The 23,415-nt window shown below is 35.3% G+C and overlaps 2 protein-coding genes and 1 non-coding gene across 4 annotated transcripts; 2 read left to right on the top strand and 1 right to left on the bottom strand.

Annotated features, from left to right (window-relative positions):
• Positions 1 to 1,931: 1,931 nt before the first annotated feature.
• LOC128217736 (uncharacterized) lies at positions 1,932 to 22,288 on the top strand. The gene is made up of 7 exons (XM_052925085.1): positions 1,932 to 2,220; positions 11,500 to 11,750; positions 12,032 to 12,176; positions 15,583 to 15,866; positions 17,173 to 17,337; positions 18,348 to 18,599; positions 19,257 to 22,288. The coding sequence occupies exons 1-7, from the start codon at positions 2,106 to 2,108 to the stop codon at positions 19,542 to 19,544; spliced, it is 1,500 nt and encodes a 499-aa protein (XP_052781045.1). The 5' UTR covers positions 1,932 to 2,105; the 3' UTR covers positions 19,545 to 22,288.
• Trnah-gug (transfer RNA histidin (anticodon GUG)) lies at positions 3,270 to 3,346 on the bottom strand. The gene has a single exon. It is a non-coding gene; the product is annotated as a tRNA-His (tRNA).
• On the top strand, positions 4,184 to 6,373 carry LOC128217737 (uncharacterized). Of its 2 annotated transcripts, none has more exons than XM_052925087.1 (2): positions 4,184 to 4,816; positions 5,561 to 6,373. In XM_052925087.1, exons 1-2 carry the CDS (start codon positions 4,390 to 4,392, stop codon positions 5,797 to 5,799), a joined length of 666 nt encoding a protein of 221 aa, XP_052781047.1. In that variant the 5' UTR covers positions 4,184 to 4,389; the 3' UTR covers positions 5,800 to 6,373. The 2 variants fall into 2 exon arrangements, with proteins under 2 accessions (XP_052781047.1, XP_052781048.1); XM_052925088.1 differs by lacking the exon at positions 5,561 to 6,373 and adding an exon at positions 5,117 to 5,233.
• Positions 22,289 to 23,415: the final 1,127 nt, after the last annotated feature.

Below are 23,415 nucleotides of genomic sequence, written 5' to 3'. Positions count from 1 at the left end.
AATATTCACACCAAGATCTCACCAATATATCATTACCAGATGTTCTAACTTAGATCTTGCCATATATATTATACAGGACATTCACACCAAGATTTTGCCAAATATATAATTACAGGATGTTCACACAAAGATCTTGCCATTACTAGATGTTCCCACCAAGATCTCTCCATATATCATTACGGAATGTTCACACCAAGATATCCCCATTAATATTAATACAAGATGTTCACACCAAGATCTTGCCATATATCATAACATGATGTTCACACCAAGATATATCCATATATATCATAACAGGATGTTTACAACAAGGTATTTACATATATCATAACAGGATGTTCACACCAAGATCTTGCCATATATCATTACATGATGTTCACACCAAGATCTGGTCAAAGAGCTCTGGACTTTATAGTAACTTGACAAATTTCTCCTTGAAAAATTTCTCCTTTTAATCTCTGTCCTCACATTTTCATGATCCATGAAAGAGAACTGGTAGTGGATGAATTATTTGCCAGAGCTGGTGAGTACAGGGCTGTCTTTCGAAAGACTTTGGGGACAAACTAGTATATATGAGTATGTATTTCCACCAAATTACGAGTCAAATTTACCTTTCAAGTTGTCCTGTTTATGTAAAAAAATGGACAAAATAGCCAAGATATACAGTATGCATTTTTGCCTGCAATAGGTTGTCACTGTGATCCAGTATATTACTAATGTTAATAGGATTGTCTATATGACACAACAATTCTCTTGTGACACCTAATTTTCCCTGGTAAGAATTATTTGTGTTTATTCACAATTCCCTTATTTTGGCAAAGTTTTCCTTTGTAAGGGTCTGACCTTACAGCTGAGAGACAGCCCTTAAGTATACTAGCTGTAATTGGTAGAATATGATTTGAAGAAATTGGGAATAGGACAACTATTCCAAATAATCATACTCTTAAAGGATTTTAAATGATATTTGATATAAATTATATGACAATCCTATTAGAGATAGTGTTTTTATATATCTTGTATCTTGTAAAGCAGTTGATGACTTTATGCACCAGTCAATTGTAAACACGGCCCCTCCAGGTCCAGGGAATAGTGGGGACTTTGACTTTCAGCCCAGCCAAGCCTGTGTAAAACCCCCGCCCTGTGGGGACGAACTGATGGTAAAATCCCCGCCAAATACCCCCCCACCCCACCCCAAGGACCCTCAGTAAGGCACATTCCCCACTATATTTGGAGCGAATACAAAACCACTGCATTCACCCGGCACTGCGGGGCCACCGGGAAGGTAAACACGGCCCATTTCCCTGGCTATCCCCAGTATACCCCGGACCTTGGGGGCCGTAGTTACAATTGACTGGTGCATTACATTGTAGTTAGGAACAAATTGTATCCATGCTTTTTATGGCTATATTTATATGACCTAGGCTAAGCTCTGGAGAAACATACAAAATGTCATTGGAAAATATTTTTTAAATAGGTTACCAAGTTTGATATAAAAATAGACGTGTTATACGGGATTCTTCTTATCCCTAACGAGGAATTTGCCATATCAAAAGTCGTAAAAAATCAAGATTCTTTAAACGAGATAATTTTGTATTGCATTGTGTCAGCTACAGCCTATACATCATGTACAACATGATCAAGTACAATGAAAAATAAAACATATATGATATATTTGTTTATATCATAACTAAGTTTTTCAATTTTTTGAATAACCTACAACCTAATTCAAAATGAGGTTACTTTTGATGTTGATTATCGACTTACAATAAAGCTTATATCATGTTATAGGCACGTAAAGCCAAATATATATTTTTAATTTTTACAAGTCTTCCATATCATGTTGTTGTCTGCTCCGCTTACCGTTCAGCTTGTAGCGTTTTGTCTTATTTGACTACCAATAAGTAGTCTGTCAAAAATCTGCGCCAATAGAGGCTTGGGAATAAAAATTGTATATTTTTTCAATTTTTTATTGTTCTTCAACATAGTAATGAAAAACCAGTGCAATTTTAAGTGATAAATTATTAAGGAGCAATATATGTCCAACGTAAGCTTTGAAAAATGAGATGTAAAATATCGAACATTTTACGACATAACAGACGAAAAGTATGGCTCCCTCCCAAAGTCAAATTGTGAGTTTCGCAGCAGGTTCTGCTCTCCTTATTGGGGGTTTGTTTACAATTTACTTGATGAGGAAGCGGAAACAGAACGAAAACACTCCAGGTAATATTTTTTTCAGCTATTCTGTACCGATTTCGGAGATATCCACTATGTTAGATGTCATTTGGATGGATGAGAAATCGGACTACCACAGTACCAGTTATATACATATATGTATGTATATTCAGGGATGGAAACTATGGATGCCCGTTTGCCCAAGGCGGGTTATTTCAGTTAGATCGAATGAATTGTCTCCGATGGTAGTGTAACGTGCGACGTCAAACAAACACCAACATATCCCTTCAGAGAAAAGCATGCTCGACTCTGAAGGGGTCCACTGGTCTTTATATACAATAAATTCTCAATCCACACAGAGCCCAGCATTTGCTAATATGCATATTACCAACCAAGTTAACATACATACTATGAACGTACATCCGTCTATAACGGAATATTATACTATTAACGCACATCCGCCGCCTACAGCGGACCGTTACACTAATCAGCTGCCTACAGTGGACTGTTACATTACTTTCCCCTCCAAGAAAACTTGTCCCGAGTCTTAGTCTGGGAAACTCAAGGGTAAGGCAACTCTGTTCCGGCAGTTGGCAGCATCCCACCACTGCCACCATTTGTAACGTGCAACATCAAACAAACACCAACAGATCGTCCCTGAATGGGTCCGCTGGTCTCTATATACAGTAAATTCTCAATCCACACAGAGCCCAGCATTTGCTAATTTGCATATTACCAACCAAGTTAACATACATACTATGAACGTACATCTGTCTATAACGAAATGTTATACTATGAACGCACATCTGCCGCCTACACCGGACCGTTACACTAATCCGCTGCCTACAGCAGACCATTACATTAACATGGTGGTGTTAGTAGTCTATACTCCGGGTCCCGGCGTGAGCACATTGAAGGGTCCCAGAGTGACAGTTCTACCATCGCACACCTATCCTGGGCAGACTATCAGGCGGTTAACCAGTACTAGGTGCCTTCACCTCTGCAAGGAACTGACAACTTCTGTACATGCCAGGAGCAGTGGTATAGTGCAAATAGTCGTAGAAAGGATTTTATAACTAATCACAACAGAAGTAACCTGGTCCGCCCGGGAATCGAACCCGGGTTGTCCGATTCACAGTCCAACACTCTACCGATTGAGCTAACCGGGCGGACTACATTAGTATGGCCAGGCGATAAGTTTTTTATGCTAATAATGGAACACATTTTTTTTCATTATGCAATTATTGATGTCATAAAAACCGACAGATGCTTGTTTTCTCTTTGAGCAATTGATCAATACCTTTACACCGCAGAGTGCTAAATGACAATATTGTCATATCCATTGAAACTGCTTGATATTTATGCTCAGGCCAATGAATGTGCTTGTTTTAGTTATTTATTTATCGTAATGGCGGCGCCCAAGTCAAACGTTTTAAGCAATGTGGCGTATCCTAGATGGCATGAGTCCTCCTAATAAACCTCAACGGCAAACAGATAATGATATACACAATCATAAATAATGATATACACAATCATAAATAATGATATACACAATCATAAATAATGATATACACAATCATAAATACGATCAATCTTAATCTTAACTTGCAAGAAAAAGGTATGCAGTGTGAATACTGTATTGCACCAGGGATTTTTCTGCTCATTTTGGGAAAAAGACCCTACACATGTTGGGAAAATTTGCATGGCGAATATGCCTTAATTGGGAAAATTTACAGTTGAAAGAACAAGCTTTTCATTTTCCTGCAAATGAGGAAATTATTAAATTAGTTTCTTTTCCCTTTCAAAAGACCTAAATTGGCTGAAATATCAATCGGTGGTGTGTAAAATTTTGCAATAAATCATGACAGATAATATTTCCTACAGAATGTGATGAAAATCAATGATTTCTGAATTCAATTATTGTCAAACCTTTATATCACAAATTCAATAGGGCCTAAATTAAAATTAAGTTTGTTTGCCCTTTACCAACCGACCCGAAAAAAGCCGCCGACCCAAAATATTTTATTGCAAAATTCGTGAGAATATTTTTTTTTTCAATTTTGCAGTCACGATTTGTTTTCGCTGTTTTTTCGCCGTTAGTTTAGTTTATTTTCTTTCCGCTCAATCGTTGGGTTCTTTAAATCAATCAAGACAAAAGAAGCGCTTGTTGTACGTTTTGTGAACGATTTGCAAGCGTCTAGAAAACAGTTCATCATCATGGCGTCCATATTAACATTTTGTTACAGTGTTTTTATTAATATTGATGGTAAATTAAATCAAATTGCGAAAAATAAAATAAGTTCTTTCGAGTCCACTAACACATGGGAAGATGTATTATCAGACTTCATGAATAAGGCAAACGTAACATTACAAAAAACGGATTCCGTTACAATTTCCGTTTGCAAAAACAGCACCGATGTCGAAAGTTTCCATCCAGACATTTCTGAAAGTATTTCGGTGCTCAATACCTTTGACTGTTCGTTGAAGTATGTTACTTACAATATAAAAAGAGAAAGTGATATCGATGATCAGAACAACAATGTTGACGGTGACGAAGCTTCCCACTCGAATGCATTCACCATGATGATGCAGGGGGAAAACAGCAAAAAACCAAAAACGAAGACAGATGGTAACAGAGTCACAGGTTTGTATTATTAATGTTGTATTTAATATTTGTTGACAAAACATTTTGCACAGAAAATTGTTTGTTTTAAATATGATATTGGACCCACTCAACTATTTTGTGGTACCTGCGTTTCCGACGGGGGGTTTCTGCCAGGAAATATTGATGGCTGCATGTGAAATTTAAACATTCTACTCTAGTCATGATGTAACAAAAATAGAATATTAAATACTGGTTTATATATTTAATCTTTAAATAACTACATGTTGTTTCTGGTTTAATAAAAATCTGGAAATTATCTGACATTTAATTCTCTGACAGGGAATTCGCAATGCTGGTCTGGTAGCACAGAATATCCGGGCTACTGTCGACTGCTTCGAATGCGGGAAGCCACGCTGTGTCTACTCTCTGAGAAAGCTATCATCTAGAGACCTTCGATCATTGAACAGGATCAAGGAACGTTACGATTACACATGTGGTTCAGTCATTGTACCCGAAGGTAATTTGGAATTGATTCATTTTGGAATAATATATTCTATTATGTGTTTTAATATTAATATTTAAACAGTTACAAATTCGAAGACACTGTCTGACAGACAAGATTCTTTCATAAAAGAAAGCAAATACATTGAATTTGTTTTAATTTTCACTTTGATGTTTATAGGTTTATTTCTATGTCAGATGTTGAGTTTAAATACTTGAATAAATGTATATTGTACACATAATAAATGAACTGACCATGTTTATATTTAACTGTTGCAATAGGCGATTCTCTGGAGGGTGTAGTAAGCGTGCGACTGCAGATGGACTGTTCTACTCCTATCAAGTTTCCTTACTATGCAGGCAACAACCCGGTGGCGGTGCGAAAAGACATATGTTGTCATTGCGGGGAAGGAGGCACTGAGAGAGATGCTGCATTGTTACAAAAATACAAGACTGTTCTGCCAGTTTGTAGAGCTTGCAAACTGATAAAAGACATTCCAAAAAGAAATCCTATCAAGTAGACAGTGGATTGTGACTTGACTCCTAACATATAATGTACTAATAAGACAGTTCTTTGTTTAAGAGTTCAATGTGAACATTCTTAAGACAGTTCTTTGTTTAAGAGTTCAATGTGAACATTCTTAAACCCAAGTTCGATATAAATAGCATTATAATTATGCAACTGTTTGTTTTCTAGTCAGACATTTTTAGTCTTCTAGTCGGACATTTTTGTGTGTTCTACACATGTAACTAAAGAAATTGTATCTGTTAAAGGATTGTCCCAAGAATTTCACAAGTATTTTAATAATTGTGCACAATTCTTGGCCATACTGTTCTTGTTTTTTTAAGAGTTGTGAACATTCCAAAACCAAGTTCGATGTAAATAGCATGATAATTATGCCACTGTATGTTTTCTAGTCAGACATTTCTAGTCTTCTAGTCAGACATTTTTGTGTGTTCTACACATGTAACTAAAGAAATTGTATCTGTTAAAGGATTGTCCCAAGAATGTCACAAGTATTTTTATAACTGTGCACAATTCTTGTCCATACATGTGTATCAGTTTTCTGCTATAAATAAATGGTAAAGTTGTTAGCTTTGTGAATAAATAACATTTAAAATCCCTGCTTTTTAAAGTAAATATGGTATAAATATTCCAGGTGTGATGCATTGATGGACCATGCTTGATATGAAATTCTTACATATTCCCCCAAATTTATATGATCAGAACGGAAGTTTCTTTCTACCTCACAATAATTACACTGCCATTTATACAAACACTGCTGCAACATGTTTGGTCATACATGTCACTCTTAGAATATTGTCAAGGTCAGAATTCCAAATCAAGCAATAATACTCTGCCATCTGACAGAGAGTTTAACATTTAAAAGTAACAACACGAGTTCTATCAAAATTAATTTATTTTGCATATATAGTTAAAACATGCCTCCCTCCCCCTTTTCTACAGACTTGGGACTGTCTTGCACTCTTCTAGTATGATAATGTATGGGGTGTAAAATGACTAGCAGTGAAAAGATTGAAAAACCACATCCAGAAATGCCAATATTACACATTTGTGTCTAGATCTACAATCATGCAAGAAGTTAGTGCAAGGTGGGGTTAAAGCAAAGTGTCCTGCATGTACAGTAAAGCATATCAATACAGCATACATTTATATATTGAAGTACAGTCAAGCTTACAAATATATATTACAACACACGACAAGGTGGATAAATACAGAAATGAGGTGAACCATGCATATAAAGCTATATATCATTTAATAATAATTTAAACATTAAAATGCATTCCCATATATTAATGTAATGGTTGCAACAATATGGTTCATCCACCAGAAAAAATAAAAAAAGGTCAAACATACAAACACCAGTTTTTGTGTTCAAGATCAAATTCTAGAAAAAAATAAAATATTTTTCCTACCTACCGACCCACCTCTAAAATTTAGGGTCGGTAAAGGGCAAACAAAGAATTTTTTAATTGTGGCCTAGGATGTTGAATGAACCAGTACAGGTAGAAAGACTCTATGGAGATTGGTAGAAATATCATATATTTTGCATTTGAAATAGGTCCGATAGTCGGACCCGTGGGTACTATAGAAAAAGCTGTGTGTACAAACTTATGTTTCGAAGTGTCTGTGCTGTGGTGCTGCCTCTGAACATGTGACTGTTCGACAAAAAGACTCTGATACTGATAGTGACTTGAAGATAACTGTGCAATTTTTGAAAAACTACTTTTTGCAGTTGCGAATGATAAGTTATACCAGTATGATTTTAAGAAGAAGGAAATTAAACTTAACATTGTTCCATACAGGCCCATTGCTGGGCTTGACATTAAGGCCTAATCGAACAACATTTAATAAATTATAGATTGTACTGTCTAGCCATGTCCGTGGCTAGTTAGTCTGATCGGTCTGAAGTTAACTGTAATATTGCTTCAAACAAATCAAAATATATGTGAAAAAAATACGCTTTAAAAGTTTATTGGAACTCAGTATGAACTTAAAACCAACCTTGACACACAATCACTGTTTGGTTTGTGTATTCAGATGGAAGCATTTGGTTGCATATTCCCCTTATAAACAATTTCATAATAATCAGGTTAAAACATGCTAAGCATGTTTACTTTTTCATTTCAATGCTCTCTTTGTTATTGTTGACAAGGTTATAGTATATTCTAGTAAAACAATGTGGAAATGCAATTTTGCAGATGAACCCTGCCTTTACAAAGTCAATACATTGGGATTCCAAATACAATACACTCAACGTAGGTTAAAACTGTTTCTCTCACTTAAATTCCTCCGAGTGACTGGTTTACTGCACACAGTAAGGGTGTTGGATTTTAATTAAACAATCATAGAAGATACCAGTAGCCAGTAGTTATTTTGATCAATAAATTATTATTATTATTATAATATAATTATTTAACAATCACTCATTATCTGTGCGTTTAATAGTAATGCAGCTCAGAAATAATCTACTCAATATTTGATCAAAGAAACCAAGTCAAGTGGCAATGGTAAAAAACACAAGGTTTATGATCAGCACATTTTACACGTACCATACAGGAGGTTGACACCTGGTAATCAGCTTGTTTTAATGTTCCGGCAATGTCATATAAAAACACTGATTGCAAGTACTAAACATATTAGTCACTTCTGTTGTGATTGGTTATGAAATCCTTTCTACGACCATTTGCACTGTACCACTGCCCCTGGTATGTACAGAAGTTGTCAGTTCCTTGCAGAGGTTAAGGCACCTAGTACTGGTTTACTGCCCAGGAAAGGTGTGCGGTGGTTGAACTGTCACTCTGGGACCCTTCAATGTGCGCTCGCAGGGACCCGGAGTATAAACTACTAACACCACCTCAAATCATATTAATAGTAGGGATGGAAACCGGATACCAAATCGGTATCCGGATATTCGTATCAAGTATTCAAATACTATCCGGATACTCGTATCAAATTGTTTTCATAATAAGTAAATTTCCTATTATATGTCATCCACCTTCTGTTATTTGACATAATTGTCCACTTAATTTATAATTCGTCATATGGCAATTTCACTTTTTCATTCATTCATTCTCCGTCTTAATAATGTTATAATCAAAGCAAAACAGCTCATTTTACATCATAAAACTCATGATGAACTCCACATAAACACCTCGCGAATTTGATAGTCACTTTGGCCGAGGTGGTTGCTTGGGTACTGCCACGTGCTTTTGAGCTTGTTATTTATCAGCAGGTTTCATGACGCTTTGATTATTTGATAGTCTATTGTAATTTTATTTCATTACATTGTTTGATTTAATGCAATACCTACAATTTCTGTGGTGTTTTGTAATGAAGGATATAATTGCGGGAAATATAAGAAGACGAAAAGACGATCTGATTTTTATTTATTTACATGCGTGTACTTTTTTATTTACCAATAAACTAAAAATGTTTACATATCGTATGAAAAATAAAATACACTACACAAATAAAACGTCTGCCTCATGGTGGACTTTGAAGGCGTAGTCGGTGGACTGCATACGGGTTGTTTTTCATGTGATTTCTAAGATTTGAAGTTCCACCACAATATACCAGTTCAACCTTACACAGTTGACACACGACACTTTTACCATCCTCGGATTTTGTGAAATACTTCCAAACACTTGAAGTCAATGTTGGAGGCATATTTCCTTAGTCGTGATACAGGATTAACGATTAATAATTCAAAACACAATTACAAGATGCAAAATGATGGAAATTTGATTGAAAAGTGAAAAGATAAACAAATTTGTTTTTGTATAATTTATTGTTCAGATAGCAATAAATTCTTCATGTATATTCATAAAAAATACGATTGGTCATTAATAGCTTTGATTGCACGACCCTTATCTTGTGATTGGACGATCAATTCCTACGGATTAATGATCAATCCGTTTAATATCGACTAGTGCAAATAAGTGTCAATTAAGCACATCTGAGATCATAAAACAACACTTGTCATTGTAAACAAGGTCATAGAACTTCACAGGGTGCTGCACAAGGACACAATATCACGCCTTGTGCAAACACCCAGTTAGCAGACGATTTGTGACACATACCCGCTTCGCAACAGACACTGTTGATCACCTGAAACATTTCATCTGAAAAGTTCTATAACAATTGCTATGTCTCTGCTAAGCTATTTCATTGAAATTTTAATTCTTAACGAATATTCGAATACCCATTTTGGTATCCGAATACTTGCGTGATATCCGAATACTTGCGTGATATCCGGATACACGGATATTCGCTTCCATCCCTAATTAATAGTAATATAAACAAAGCTTTAGGTACTTACAAAGTATATACGCCGACCGTGTTTATTCATGTGAATACATGTTTACCTTATAACATAGACAGTATGATTTGTGAATTAAAGGTCAAAATTTTGTTTGGATTTTGAATTCAGGGATAAACCAACCCCATGTCCCACAAACATTTATGATTTCACACTATTTTATTTTTAACTCTTTTTGTATAGTATTATGTGTTTAACACGTCGGGTCGAGTAGGTTTTCAAAGTTACTAGACCACTAGTCCAGCTCTCAAAAAAAATTCACGTCAAATCCTGATTTTTTTTGTTTATATGTTTTCATATGCAAAGTAGCCAACCAGTATGATAGTGGTCAATGACTATATTTCACCAATCAATTACTTGTTGACAATAACCATGTGAATTGTTTTCACTCTGACACTAGTCAACCTGTTTATTGTCATCATATATTATTATTACTGGCATTTGCTGGTTTACATAAATCCACAACATAGGGCAGTGAATATTTTTTATTGGCATACATGAGTTTGTGTGTGCATGGCTGGATCTGCCTTGTGCAGTTTATTTTACAAAACAACAGCTTTACATTATAGCACATACACAAACAGATACTAAATCATCCCAGCAGCTGCTTATGCTACTGTGTCACTGTAGTAACTTCAGTTCGGTGCTGGGTCTGAAAGGTCAAATAAGTGTTTTGTGTTATTTATGAACATGTTGCGTTGATAAGAGTAGATTTCATTACAAAATTCAAACAAGTGCCTCAAGGCTTCATTACAAAATTCCATCGTTTGAAAAAATACATAGAAGAGCTAAAACTTCAAAAAAACAAAGGAAAACATGTGAGCATACTTTAAAAAAAACATGGTAACACATCATATGATTGGTATCTACATGATAATGCAAATAAAACCTATAATATCAGTTTACAACTTGTTATTCCATAAACAGTTAAACACAAATCCTAATACACAATTTCATTTTTTTTCTTTCATAAGTCCAACCTCTCTTATCTTCATCACCTTTGTCAGAATATTTAAATCAAAGACATTTTATTGTATCTTTATTGTTCTGCTCACTACTGGTGATTCATGTTATTGAAAAAACACCATTGTTAAAATGAAAAATCTGGCAACAAAACGGCATTCTGCATTGCCCCTTGAATGATAAGTTATTTAGGCTTAAATAATTACTAGTACCAGAATTTTAAATTCATATTTTTTATACAAATAAAAAGTCACCAATCGGGACCTTGCCATTTCCTCGACCAACCAGCGGTTCTACAGTTTCCACCCAGTCTAAAAATATCCTGTTTACTGTAAAAACTACCCCCTAACACTGATGGATTTAATTTGGCTGTTGTTTTCTTATTGATATTTCAATTGCACATATCTTGTTCAGAAAATAAACAAAAACAAACCCCAAAGAGTCAAAAGAAGCAAGAGGATGAGCAGAAGCCAGGTACATCCAAGGACCCGAATGGAACTGTGTCAACAACAGCTGTCAAGCTGTCGGAGAGTTTCGTTGTTCCATCAGATGATGACTGTGGCTCGCCCATCCCTGACAAGGAAGGCCTTACAGTGTCAGCCTCCTGGGCAATCCTGAACAGCTCCAACCAGAGCAGCCCTCAGCTGTCTCCTGTGAGCAGTCAGGCAAGTACTGGTAGTGATGTACACTGTTTTGTTAAACCATTTTAAAATCAAATAATTTGAAAAAATGAATTATATCAACTTGAATACTTAAAATTTATTTGAAAATTTAAAACAAAATAGACATGGGGTTTAAAAGGTAAGTTCATTGCATTACCTCAGATCATTATCAATTGTTATCATTTTATAAATAGTTTATATCAAGTTCTTGAAATTGGTTCATGAGTTGCAACTCACTTTGTTTGATAAAGGTTTTTATTGTATTCAATTGCCTACCACTCCAGGCAAGCCTGGTAGATGGGACGGGAGACACAGCCAGCATGTCTGTAATAGAGGATGCAGAGGACAGCATGAATGAAGGAGGGGACAATACCCAAACAAATACCATCCTGGAGGCACATGATCAAAGTACCATCATAGAACATAGAGGTACAGTATATGTACCCCACTTCCTTCTGATTTATTTTGTCTCTGGTGAAAGAAGTATTAAAAGTGACACTCGTATTTAAAATCAATACAAGCACATGTATAACAAACATAAATTTTGAGTGATAAACCTTTAACTTCTAACTAAATAATGCATTTATTGGAAATATTAATTACTAATAACAAGATTGTAAACATGTATTTAATAGCTCAAAACACACGAATATTAAATGACTTGTAGGTCCTAAAAAATTTACAGTGATCAACTATCGCCTCATAAAATAAAAATACTTTGTTTTCGGCACCTTTCTTTCTATTTAAACACGGTATCCTGCATTGTTTTCGATATCTATTTATCCTTTTCAGTAAATTAAAACAATTGTATTAATCGTGGTACTGCTTTAATATTTGGGAGTAAGAGTGCATCTTTAAGCAAACTCTCCATTATTACACTGTGCTGAGAGAATACAACTGTATTAGTAAGGAAAGAAACAGACAAATTTAGCAAAGTTCAACAAATGTAAGTAACTCTCTCACAGATTAATTTTTTGAATTGTTGGAATTGAGGAATTTAACTTTATTACTTTTACTTTTATGAACAAATGCCAATGAAAAACTGCCAGATACTCATTTAAATAGAATTTTGTAAAGCCAATCAAAAATATATCAATAGTGTTACAATCGCCTTTCTGCAAATAGGGCATTTTCTGGATTTATTTTAGATAATTGTTGATTTGCTCTAATTTGAACATCTGTTGATGTATGCCCCTATAAAATGTGAATGAGTCCCTTTTTAACCAGGTTTTCACATAGTGAAACCTGGTTATTAGAATGGCAAACGTCGTTGTTCGGCCGGTCGGCGTCAAACTCAGCTATGAAACTGAATAACTTTAGTAAGGGTTGACATATCTTGACCAAACTTGGTCTATAGAAAGAGTTTATGGGTACCTTTCATGGGATTTCGTTTGGGGTCCCTATGGTCAAGGTCAAGGTCACTGTTACTAAAAATATAATAATGGTTGAAACTGAATTACTTTAGTAAGGGATGACATATCTTGACTAAACTTGGTCTATAGGAAGAGTTTATGGAGACCTTTCATGGAATTGCGTTTGGGGTCCCTAGGGTCAAGGTCACCGTTACTAAAAATAGAAAAATGGTTGAAACTGAATAACTTTAGTTTGGGATGACATATCTTGACTAAACTTGGTCAATAGAAAGAGTTTATGGAGACCTTTCATGGGATTGCGATTGGGATCCCTAGGGTCAAGGTCAAGGTCACTGATACTAAAAATAGAAAAATGGTTGAAACTGAATAACTTTAGTTAGTGATGACATATCTTGACTAAACTTGGTCAATAGGAAGAGTTTATGGATACCTTTCATGGGATTGTGTTTGGGGTCCCTAGGGTCAAGGTCAAGGTCACTTACTAAAAATAGAAAAATGGTTGAAACTGAATAACTTTAGTTAGGGATGACATATCTTGACTAAACTTGGTCAATAGGAAGAGTTTATGGAGACCTTTTATGGGATTGTGTTTGGGGTCCCTAGGGTCAAGGTCAAGGTCACTGTTACTAAAAATAGAAAAATGGTTGAAACTGAATAACTTTAGTTACTGATGACATATCTTGACTAAACTTGGTCTATAGGAAGAGTTTATAGATACCTTTCATGGGATTGTGTTTGGGGTCCCTAGGGTCAAGGTCGAGATCACTGTTACTAAAAATAGAAAAATGGTTGAAACTGAATAACTTTAGTTAGGGTTGACATATCTTGACCAAACTTGGTCAATAGGAAGAGTTTATGGATACCTTTCATGGGATTGCATTTGGGGTCCCTAGGGTCAAGGTCACTGTTACTAAAAATAGAAAAATGGTTGAAACTTAATAACTTTAGTTAGGGATGACATATCTTGACTAAACTTAGTCAATAGAAAGAATTTATGGAGACCTTTCATGGGATTGCGATTGGGATCCCTAGGGTCAAGGTCAAGGTCACTGATACTAAAAATAGAAAAACGGTTGAAACTGAATAACTTTAGTTAGGGATGACATATCTTGACTAAACTTGGTCAATAGGAAGAGTTTATGGATACCTTTCATGGGATTGCGTTTGGGGTCCCTAGGGTCAAGGTCAAGGTCACTAACTAAAAATAGAAAAATGGTTGAAACTGAATGACTTTAGTTAGGGATGACATATCTTGACTAAACTTGGTCAATAGGAAGAGTTTATGGATACCTTTCATGGGATTGCGTTTGGGGTCCCTAGGGTCAAGGTCAAGGTCACTGTTACTAAAAATAGAAAAATGGTTGAAACTGAATAACTTTAGTTAGGGTTGATCTATCTTGACCAAACTTGGTCAATAGGAAGAGTTTATGGATACCTTTCATGGGATTGCATTTGGGGTCCCTAGGGTCAAGGTCACTGTTACTAAAAATAGAAAAATGGTTGAAACTTAATAACTTTAGTTAGGGATGACATATCTTGACTAAACTTAGTCAATAGAAAGAATTTATGGAGACCTTTCATGGGATTGCGATTGGGATCCCTAGGGTCAAGGTCAAGGTCACTGATACTAAAAATAGAAAAATGGTTGAAACTGAATGACTTTAGTTAGGGATGACATATCTTGACTAAACTTGGTCAATAGGAAGAGTTTATGGATACCTTTCATGGGATTGCGTTTGGGGTCCCTAGGGTCAAGGTCAAGGTCACTGTTACTAAAAATAGAAAAATGGTTGAAACTGAATAACTTTAGTTAGGGTTGATCTATCTTGACCAAACTTGATCCATAGGAAGAGTTTATGTATACCTTTCATGGGATTGCATTTGGGGTCCCTAGGGTCAAGGTCACTGTTACTAAAAATAGAAAAATGGTTCAAACTGAATATCTTTAGTTAGGGTTGACATATCTTGACCAAACTTGGTCTACAGTAAGAGTTTATGGACCTTTCATGGGATTGCATTTTGGGGTCCCTAGATTCAAGGTCAAGGTCACTGTTACTAAAATTAGAAAAACAGTTGAAACTGAATAATTTTAGACAGGGTATACATATCTTGACCAAAACAGGTATAAAGGAAGAGTTTATGGATACCTTTCATGGGATTGCGTTTGGGGTCCCTAGATTCAAGGTCAAGGTCACTGTTACTATAAATAGAAAAATGGTAGAAACTGAATAACTTAAGTTAGTGTTGACATATCCTGACACAACTTGGTAAAAGGAAGAGTTTATGGATTCCTTTCAATGGATTGCATTTGGGGTCCCTAGGGTCAATGTCACTGTTACTAAAAGTAGAAAAACAGACACAGGCTGAAGTTCTGCTGTCAATCATTAAAAACCTGGTTTCGTCGCTTTGCAGCGTTTCTTGTATTTGTTTCTTCTCACTAAAAATAGAATCACACATTGTAGGAATTTTGCGCAGCCAGTTGTCGACGACGGAGCGTGAGGTAGCTCAGATAGGGGAGGTCACTGTGGAGTACGAGGAGTTACTGCGGGAACACCGTGAGTCTGAAAGCCAACAGTTCACCGCAGAAGAGATCACAGAGGCCCTCACGGCCACACAGACCCCTGAAAGTGGTCTCACAGAGAGGAACGCTGAGGTCCTTACAGGGCTGCTAACTTACGATGATATCCATCTCAAACATGCTGCAGTGCAGGGCATTGCAAACAGCGCGGCTTTCACGAAAAATCAAGTAAGTTATTGACACTCTTTGCAGGCTTTGTTTTTGACCAGTCCTACTATTTCCCCTTGTTTTCACAAACAACTCTCATATTAGATAAATTTGCAAAGAGAAGATAAATGCCAAAAAGTTGTTATATGGAACTAAGCTGTGTTTATTTCCAGGATTCCAATAGTGAGCATGTCTCAATGACATCAACATTGTATAATATCAAACATTTACAGACATTTAAAAATATATGTTTTTGCAATCTCTTTTTAATGACTTTCTACAATCGTAGCTCATTTATAATTATGTTACTTTAATAGTTGTGTACAACTAAATTCTTGAAACACATTTTCCCTGCCATTTATCAATGAAGATAAAGATGACTTTTCTTGGATTATTTGACTGAGTAGGTCAAGATGGCAGAAATAGGATGTGGGCCATTGATTTTATGAAAACCATACCTGGCTTAACTAATGTATGATCATTCTGGCTTTGATGAATATTTCATGGCTCATATTAGATAACAATACAAGCTCTGGGCTTTGCTTGATTTTCGAAGAGACACTCAGAGTTATCAATAAAATGTTCTTGCTAGCCCTAACCCAGCTGGTTATGATTAATGAAATTTATAATGCAAACTATATTGAAGTAGTAAAAGTCCTTCATAGTACTGAAACAAAAATGAAATCAAGATACTCTCCCATCTCAAAAATGAATTGCCTGAATAAGGATTTAGATTCAGAGAAAAGAACAAAATACCATTTAACTATGTGGCTTCAATGTGGCATTGATAATATGAAAATAAGCTGTTGCCCAAACCCCAATAATGCTTGCATTTTAAGATCTAATGTCAGAATAGCTGCATTTGTTGAGAGATTGGATTTGGCAGCTGGTGGCTATCCCAGGTAAAAGTTCATTCATTAGTGATGCATTCTGTTGTCCATATTAGGAAAGTGTAGCAGAGGCTGGATTCATTATTATTTCATTATTTCTTTGTTTGGAAGATTAGGGTCTGCCAGGACCTTGGGTTGATTGTACTGAAAATGTGTTTATTACGGTAGATGGATCTAGGATGTTTTGAATTAGTACCAATATCTTAAAGGTAATACCAGAACATGCAGAAGCCTTTAATGTACTAACCATATAAACAAAATGTTGTATTAATTTCTTTTTGTTGAATTTATTTATCATTGCTTAAGTAAATTATCATGAAACATAAATACTAGTTTTTTTAATGAAAAAAGTGGGTTAAATCTTGGACATATTCATACTGTGGTTATTTTGTTCAAGACATTAAAGAAGCAAACAAAATTACTATATATGTCCCCAGATCACCCTACGTGAGGCTGAAGTGTTGCCTCGACTGAGCAAGCTGCTGGAGCTACAGCGGATGTCATTGTGGTTACGACATGCTGGCAGCGACACTGCCGTCAACACCACTATCAACGCCATCACCAATATGGCCATCAACCCTGAAAACAACACTCAACTTGAGGTGGGTCACTGAAATATATATATTATTGTGGATTTTAATATGCCCATTTTAAAAATCAAGGCCCTATTTAAATTTTACCTGCGGCATACGTGGGCGGGCGTCGTTCAGTATGTTGTCCTCTCAATAACTTTAGAAGCCTTTGTCCAATCACCAAACTTGGTCAGAATGTGTATTGGCATAATATCTTGAACAAGTTGGCATACTATCTTGGACAAGTTCGATAACCAGCTATATTGCTTCAGTCACTCAAGAGTTATCATCCTTTTGTTAGAAAGTACCTAAAATTTGTCTTGTCAGCTCATTTATTTTAGAAGCTTAACAAACAAATGTAGTCACAATTTGTATTGGCATAATATATCTGACAAGTTTGATGACCAGCCTGTAGTCTGTTGAGAGTTATCACCCTTTAATTATAGAAATTACCTCAAACGGCCCTGTCGGATCAATTATTTTTGAAACCTTTGTCCAATCGTCTTAAAACTAAGTCAGATTGTGTATTGGGCATAATATCTCAGATAAGTTTGATAACCAGCCATTTCGCATTAGTCACTCAAGAGAAATTGACCTTTAATCATATATGTACAGTACCTAAAATTGAAGTCTTTTCAATCATCAACCAATTTTGTCAGACTGTGTATGGGGAGAATATCTTGGTCAGGTTTGATAGCCAGCTATGTCGCCTCAGTCACACCAGAGTTATGACACTTGAATTGGCCAAAACTGTCTTTACAGTGTCCGCTCTCTTAATCTGGCTTTATATACTACCGCTTATTACCGAACTAAGTGTCTTTAGGACAGGCGTATTTTGTTACAGTTTGGGCTCTTGTTTATGTTGCATACTTAACATAATGTTGGAAAAGGTCAATAAATGTTGTAACTGCATACTTTGAATTAAAATAATTACAGAAAGTCTAGAAGGCATTTAGTCTTTACGGTATGTACAAGTATTTGGAATTATGAAAGGATCTTGAAGTACTAGATAATTATGTATCATTATATTTTCCACTCAGACCTGTGTACCAACACTTGTTGACATTTCCCTGGATGCGGACACAGGCTTGGCGACCCGGCTGTCATCCCTCCAGGCCCTTACAAACCTGTCTGCGGAGGGGGAGCACCATGGGCACTACACGAGGCTCGTGCAGCAGCTGTACACACTTCTTACGAAGTCGTGGGATCCGGCCCTCCGTCTACAGGGTCTGAAGATCCTTGTGAATCTCTCATGTAACCCAGACATGGTTCCACACCTACTCGCTGCTAAGGTCAGGATGTTATTGGGTTTTCAGCCCTTTGTTTATGAGATATATCAAGGTTAATTTTTAACTATTAAACATGCCATTCAATAATTATAAAAGTAATTGGATTCATACATGTTTATAATGCAGAAAAAATAAATGTGATTGAAATGAAAGGCAATAGGAGGCGCATGCATGTGAAAAACCCAAGTTGTTCTGCATAATTAATATAGAAAAAAACCTGGTTTGTACCAGCGGTTCCATTAAAGGAAGTTTATTCATACCCAAAACTTCCAAAGTTGAGTCTTTGAAAGTTCAAAAACATGAAAGATTTGAAGTTCAAAATATCAAAAGCTTGTGTCAATGACATTTTCGGCAAGTCTTACAATAAAACTTTTTGAACAACAAGTGTCCAGTTGGCAAATTTAGAGTTGCAACTTATTAAATTTTAACATAATAGTTGGACAATACAGAAAACACTGCTCACACTGTTAGTGTTTGTGAGGGTTAAACTGCAACACTTTAGTGATGTCCATAATTGATGGCAAGAACTTTCAGTGAGAACCTTGCTTGATTTGTTATGCTGAAAATGATGATGTTGAAACCTGTGAATATTGAAATAAGTAAACTGTGCAAACTAACTGGAAACAACAAAAAAGCTGACCACTGTTTTATTACTTTCAGGCTCCTGAGGGGTTGTTGACCTTACTTGACCCTGCAAAAACTGATGAGGGCCTGATTCTACGTTTCATCACATTTCTGGACAACGTTGTCCAAGTGAAACAAGACCGGCACATCACTCCCTCCTCTTTGCCCTCCACAGACAAGGCAGCCTCACCGGAAACCATGTACTCTGCCTTGCTTGGGCTAGGGAATGTGGCTGACCTCAAGAATAAAGTGTTTTTGTTGTTCAAACATACAAACAATGAAGTGAGACAGCACGCCAATAGGATTTATAACTCCTTGAAATAACTATAAGGCTTGTTGGATCTAGTTCTTGCCAAAAGTGTGTTCCTGTAGTGATCAGCAGTCAAATTTGTGTAAAACTGGTTAGTTTTTCAAATTGGTTAAAATACCCAAATGTTTATTGATTGGTCAATCCATATCCAATAATTACTTCTAACAAACAGTGCAGGAATAATCCAGATATAAGGATAGAGACACCTTACCTTCAGACTATTGTATGTTTGTAAAGTTTTTTTCTGGGACATATATATTCATCAACAACAGTAGGAAATAATGAAAATGAATATAAATGCCTAAGGAAACAATTTGAATAGGGGTCTAAGCCCCAGGTTTACCCTGCTGTGGGCATGAACCCCTCGTACTCAAACAGACCCCCGACAATGTTTCAGGATTGACAATTATCAGCTGTTAGAATGAGAATATTTAGATCTAGACCAGTGGATACCATATTGTATACAATTAGCTGTCGGAGTTTTCTTGATTGTGATTTTACAAACATGACATGATAATCATTAAAAGTGTGTTCTTAGGATATTTTATTGTATATACACATGTATTATTTACTGGGAACTTTGAGTAGCAAGTTTGTGCTCATGCGTATATTTAAATAAGATTAGTAAAACAATGTACTGGAATTAATAAACTATTTATTTCTGGAAATTCCATGATCTAGGCTGGCATTGTATTGGCATGAAAGATTCTGTAGAATTTGTGATTTAATTATAAGTACAAATGCTAGTGAAATGTCACCATGTTTGTTACAAAAGTAATACATGAACAGTATGTTTATTTGCATATAAACATTGTTTACTAATTGTTTTTGAACAAATTTTGATACTTTTTATTTTGTATAAATTTCAATATACTTTTTATACTGTTTTCCTGGTTGTAATTAATATTTGAAATATTTTATTTAGTTGATATATATATATATATATAATGTAAGTAACAAAAAATGGCCGAGTGTTGCGGGTTCTATAATGTGAGTAGCAAAAATTGGCCGAGTGTTGTGGGTTCCATCATTCTCCTCCAGGGATACTTTCTCGTTGCATCTAATTAAGGACACAGTACTGGTTTCTACCCAGGAAACAGACTCCAGTGGTCCATATCAACTTTCAGACATCTTTACCATGGAGCAGAAATAAGTCAGTCTGAAATAAACATTTACCTGCTCAAAACATTTTATTTCTGTTTTTGTATGATATATTTCTCTTATGTTACACAATGCAGTAACATCTTCAGCTTTTGTGAAACATGAGAGATATATATTAAGCAGTGTGTGCAACAATTTCAGTACTTCCCATGCAATGTGATGACTTTGATTTAGGACTGGGTTAATAAGGCAATGTTTTTAGAGACTGTCCGACTAGATAATGTCATCCCACTGGTATGTCTGTCACATAGAATGCAGGTTTTAGTCACATTTGGGGCTTTTCTAAAGGCTTCACTTCAGTCAATAGTATTGTATGAACAGTAATTTTGATGGCCAGTTACTATTTCAAAGCTAGATACATAATTATATTAGTCTCAATACAATTATGTAATATTGTTATGTCTTCAGATATTTAAGTGTTTATATCCCAAATGAATTATAAAAAAAAAACTGGATGAAAGCTAACCCTTGTAATCAACTCCTTTGTATAATATCTGCTCATAGATCTGTCCACATTTTACCTTAAACATGTATGGGAATGTTTTATTCTTATGTGATATTAATTATGTAACCGTTCACGTGTAATTTTGACGACCTTTATGCAATAGTTTATTGTTTTCATTGGATAACATATTTGTTTGAAAAATGTATTTTACTGTTTGTGTCACATTCTTGCTTCTACTTTTTTTTCTACCGTCTTTCTAACACAGCGATTACAATAAAAAATACCATATTCAGAGAGAAAAATTATTTAGACAATCTTGATAAAGCTAGCCATGTTCGTTAACTAGCAATGTCACACCAGTCTCCTCAGTGTAGCCCTTGCATTGCTTCAATTACACAAACTTAAAAAAAATATGTGAAAAATTGCCTCTCTTGTTCAGTTTTAATAATGTTATTTTCATGTCACATTAGAGAGGCTGGGAAACACTACTTGTATATTTGTACTTTTATGTGTACATGTACTTGTACTTGTATGTGTAATCATATGTGCACTTGTATATGTACTTGTATTTGAACTTGTATGAGTACCTTTATGTGCACTTGTATATGTACATGTATGTGTAATCATATGTGTACTTGTATGAGTACTTGTATCGGTACTTGTGTGAGTGGTTGTATGTGTACTTGTATGTGTACATGTTCTTGTGTTTGTACTTTTACTTGTATATGTTCGTGTACTTGTATGTGAACTTGTATGAGTACCTTTATATGTACATGTATATGTTCGTGTACTTGTATGTGAACTTGTATGAGTACCTTTATGTGTACTTGTATATGTACATGTACTTGTATGTGAGCTTGTATGTTTAACTCTGCATGCTGTGCACTTGTTAATTTAATAAATAAAAAAGCTAGCAGGGTAATGAAATGTTCAAATGTGTATCTACAGCAATACATTGTTTAGGTTATCGACTGATAGGTTTTGGAAGAAAAACTTGATAAATTTGTTTTTGAAAATGAGCAAAAGTTTCTTGAATGCTTCCATACAGTTAAATATTATTCAGTGTTTAAATATGTTTATTTGTTAACAAATTGTTATACATTTTTTATGTAGAGCAAAACTTAGAGCAGAAAAATAAATCAATAAAACATTCATCTTTTGCATGTTAGAATTGTTATTGCCTGAAAACAGCTGGGACAAGAAAATGTCTCCCCACATGTTTATGTCCTATAATCAGAGTGGATGGTACAATGTAATGATTTCATGATCTGGTATGTATTAGATTTTTAAATAACTTGGACAAGTTAAGTTGAAGGTGTTTTACTCATGGTGAAACCAAACCATAAAAATTGTCATATGTTTTAAGCATACAAAGGGCCATAAATCTGACAATATTGGAGCATTAGTTACATAACATGTCACCAAAGAGTTTATTGCTACTTCGAGGAAGTTTAGAAAGTACAAATCACAAAATTTGATATCCTTAACCTCTGAAAAGTAATTGGGCCTAAAAAAAAATTGTTTGGTTAGGGTTACATCCTTTTCAAAAATAGGTAGGGTAGGTAGGCTTTTTTTTTTTTTTTTTTTTATTAGGCTTTATATAAGAATATCATTTTCATCATTGGAGAATGGTGTTAAAGTTATCTTCTGTATAAGCATTTAAGGTTAAACTACATATTGAAAAGCAATTTAAAAAAAAAAAACGATTTTTTATTTTTATTTTTTTTATTTTTCCTTCTTTTTTTTCGAACTGACTATAAAAACGGTAGGGTCGGCGCTTATTCCGTAGGTAGGGTCGGGTAACCCGAACCAAATGTATTTTTTTTTAGGCCTTAACAAGAAATATAAAAAAATGTGGATGGACAGTTGGTAGGAGTGGTTACCATTGGACAGCTGCATTTTTTTTTTGAGGGACATTTTTTTGGTCAAACTAGTCAAATGTACATTTTTATGTAACCTGCTTAGTTTGTCAGACATATTGGGATTATGTCATCAGGCGGAGTCCGCTGCTTCAAACTCAGCTACGAGCACTTGCTTCTTATCAAATCTGTCTCGAGTATTTTGAAACAACCTGACACATACAGTCAGTATCATATTGATGTAGGTCAGAATGTCAAAGGTAAAGGTCACCGGAGTCTAATAATAAAGCCATCTTAATCCTTACAATGTGCCTAGTGCCAGGGACAGAAGTTCAACTCATGTTGTAACTAAGTTCAAATTTGAAGTTTCTGAAATTTGGTATGGTGTTGGTCAGGAGAAATAGATGCTATGACTATTAC

The sequence above is a fragment of the Mya arenaria genome, chromosome 14 (assembly GCF_026914265.1).
Source record: "Mya arenaria isolate MELC-2E11 chromosome 14, ASM2691426v1".
NCBI classification, from domain to species: Eukaryota; Metazoa; Mollusca; class Bivalvia; order Myida; family Myidae; genus Mya; species Mya arenaria.
Note: the sequence above shows the minus strand (reverse complement) of the source record. Positions and strands in the feature narration are given on the sequence as shown.

Bases quoted from the DNA above. Each gene is read 5' to 3' on its own strand.
- LOC128217736 (XM_052925085.1), top strand. From the start codon at position 2,106: ATGGCTCCCTCCCAAAGTCAAATTGTGAGTTTCGCAGCAGGTTCTGCT. The intron at 2,221-11,499 runs GTAATATTTTTT...TATCTTGTTCAG, and splicing joins ACAGAACGAAAACACTCCAG to AAAATAAACAAAAACAAACC. The intron at 11,751-12,031 runs GCAAGTACTGGT...CTACCACTCCAG, and splicing joins TGTCTCCTGTGAGCAGTCAG to GCAAGCCTGGTAGATGGGAC.
- LOC128217737 (XM_052925087.1), top strand. From the start codon at position 4,390: ATGGCGTCCATATTAACATTTTGTTACAGTGTTTTTATTAATATTGAT. The intron at 4,817-5,560 runs GTTTGTATTATT...CTGTTGCAATAG, and splicing joins AGATGGTAACAGAGTCACAG to GCGATTCTCTGGAGGGTGTA.